The sequence below is a fragment of the Limulus polyphemus genome, unplaced genomic scaffold (genome assembly GCF_000517525.1).
Source record: "Limulus polyphemus unplaced genomic scaffold, Limulus_polyphemus-2.1.2 Scaffold13797, whole genome shotgun sequence".
NCBI classification, from domain to species: Eukaryota; Metazoa; Arthropoda; class Merostomata; order Xiphosura; family Limulidae; genus Limulus; species Limulus polyphemus.
This window is the reverse complement of record NW_013679407.1, coordinates 5,049-8,043: the sequence shown is the minus strand read 5'-3', so window position 1 is coordinate 8,043 and position 2,995 is coordinate 5,049. Positions and strand designations below refer to the sequence as shown.

The 2,995-nt window shown below is 34.0% G+C and overlaps 1 protein-coding gene across 1 annotated transcript; it reads left to right on the top strand.

The window, feature by feature from the left end:
* Positions 1–1,339: 1,339 nt before the first annotated feature.
* Positions 1,340–2,477, top strand: LOC106477269 (glycine-rich protein DOT1-like). Its single transcript, XM_013937858.2, has 2 exons — positions 1,340–1,412; positions 1,905–2,477. Exons 1-2 carry the CDS (start codon positions 1,389–1,391, stop codon positions 2,475–2,477), a joined length of 597 nt encoding a protein of 198 aa, XP_013793312.2. The 5' UTR covers positions 1,340–1,388.
* The last annotated feature ends 518 nt before the right edge of the window (positions 2,478–2,995 follow it).

Genomic DNA, 2,995 nt, shown 5'->3' with positions numbered 1-2,995 from the left:
TCAGAACATCATGAAAACTGGGAAATTCTTCTATTTAATTAAAAACAGAAGAATATGTCTTTTTGTGAAAATATTCTACATTTTTGTTAGTTTTAGAACAACATGAAAACTGGGAAATTCTTCTATTTAATTAAAAACAGAAAAATATGTCTTTTTGTGAAAATATTCTACATTTTTGTTAGTTTCATAACAACATGAAACTAGTAAATTCTTCTATTCAATTAAAAACAGAAAAATATGTCTTTTTGTGAAAATATTCTACATTTTTGTTAGTTTCAGAACAACATGAAACTAGTAAATTCTTCTATTCAATTAAAAACAGAAAAATATGTCTTTTTGTGAAAATATTCTACATTTTTGTTAGTTTCAGAACAACATGAAAACTGGGAAATTCTTCTATTGAATTAAAAACAGAAAAATATGTCTTTTTGTGAAAATATTCTACATTTTTGTTAGTTTCGGAACAACATGAAAACTGGGAAATTCTTCTATTCAATTAAAAACAGAAAAATATGTCTTTTTGTGAAAATATTCTACATTTTTGTTAGTTTCGGAACAACATGAAAACTGGGAAATTCTTCTATTCAATTAAAAACAGAAAAATATGTCTTTTTGTGAAAATATTCTACATTTTTGTTAGTTTCGGAATAACATGAAAATTGGGAAATTCTTCTATTCAATTAAAAACAGAAAAATATGTCTCTTTACAATTTAAGTTTTCAAATGACAACGACAGAAATATTTTCAAGCATCATTTATTTTATTAATTTTTAAAAAGCTAAATTCTGATTTACTGCAAGAAAATAGAACAAACTTACTTAAGAATATCACCAACGCGTGTAACGCTACCTGGTGGAATAAGACTTTCTGTTTATTTTATTCAGTAAGTATGACTAAAATATCCGTATATATATATATATTTGTTCTATTTGTTTAATACTGTTACTTCGCTGCACATTCCTAGAGAGTGTTCTGTTTCTGATCTTAAAATGTTATTTTTTTCGTTACTTCATTCCATATTGAGTGAATAAGGGCGTGTATGAGATAATGATAATACAAGGATTTCGTTAACCTCTCGCGAAGTGTATTTAAAGAGACCGATAAACTTTCGAAAAGCCGCAGCAGGGTAAAAACCAGTTTGAATTCTTCCTTTTTTTTAATCGCCTTTGTTTTGTTAGATGATTATCACACTATTTACTTCATTGCCGTGATATTCAACATTTTGTCAAAAGTAGAGCGATACTGTCACGTTCTACCTACAACCATGTCACGTGACCATGTCTGGATCAACTATAAAAACTTCTCGTCTTTACCAACCAAGACAGTCTTCTTCTCTCCATTTGCAGTCAGGAGAAGTCTGAACAGCTTGTTTGAAGATTTATTTCAGTATGAAGACGATTAGGTATAAACCGGTACGTGCATTTTACTATTATCGCCCTGATAGTCTTATACCAAACATATTACTTACTGAACGTTAGACTATAACAGCTATGCAACATTAACTTCTCTTATCTATATCTCTTATTTTATTTTCTTACTTACTTAACGTTAGACTATATATCTATGCAACATTAACTTCTCTTATCTATATCTCTTATTTTATTTTCTTACTTACTTAACGTTAGACTATATATCTATGCAACATTAACTTCTCTTATCTATATGCCCCCCAGTAGCACAGCGGTATGTCTGCGGACTTACAACGCTAGAATACGGGTTTCGATACCCGTGGTGGGCAGAGCACAGATAGCCCAATGTGTAGCTTTGTGCTTAACTTCAAACAAACAAACTTATCTATATATCTCTTATTTTATTTTCTTACTTACTTGACGTTAGACTATATATCTATGCAACATTAAGTTCTCTTATCTATATCTCTTATTTTATTTTGGATTTATTTCCAGAACAAACTGCGGTACCTGGCACTTCTGTTAGCTGTCTGTGCCATAGTCAATGCCGAAGATTCAGATGAGAACACAGCCGTCTCTGATGGCAAAGAAGACCTTGAAACAGCAGAGTCTGGTTATGGATACGGCGGAAGTATAGGCCACGGTGGTGGAGGATATGGTGGCCACGGTGGTGGAGGATATGGTGGCTATGGTGTTGGAGGATATGGTGGCTACGGTGGCCACGGAGGTGGAGGATATGGTGGTTATGGTGGCTACGGTGGTGGAGGATATGGTGGCTATGGTGGCCATGGAGGTGGAGGATACGGTGGTTATGGTGGTGGAGGATATGGTGGCTACGGTGGTCATGGTGGTGGAGGATATGGTGGTTACGGTGGCTACGGTGGTCATGGTGGTGGAGGATATGGTGGTTACGGTGGCTACGGTGGTCATGGTGGTGGAGGATACGGTGGTCATGGTGGGGGAGGATATGGTGGCTACGGTGGTCATGGTGGTGGAGGATATGGTGGCTATGGTGGTCATGGTGGTGGAGGATATGGTGGCTACGGAGGTGGTTATGGCTGGTGGTGATAAACTATTTTGTACCAAAGATAGGTGTTTGTTGTACTCTGGTTTTTCTAAAGGTTTAAAAACCGATTTCAACAAATGCATTTCATGTATATATATATTTTTGATATCAATTCACGATGTAAAAGATATTTTTCTTGGAGTCAGATTCTCATCACTTATTCCAAAATGATTTCATGTAATAATAGAAAATAAATAGATTCAGCAACAAAACCTCGTAGTAAGTGTCTGAAGTTTATCAGTTTGTTCTGAAAACAGAAACAGTAACTATTACGTTGAAATACAAACACGACTTTTAGAGAAAGTTTCTTTAATGGTATAACGAGTAAATGTAATTCTAATTATTTCAGTCCAAATTAATCTGAGATCTTAAAAACCACTGGTGATCAGAATCGAAATAATTTATAAAACAGTGTTCTGTCGTTAACACTAACTACACTTTACTTGTTAAACGTGAAGACATAAATACAACATACAGCTTTTATGGAGTTAACACTAACTACACTTTACTTGTTAAACGT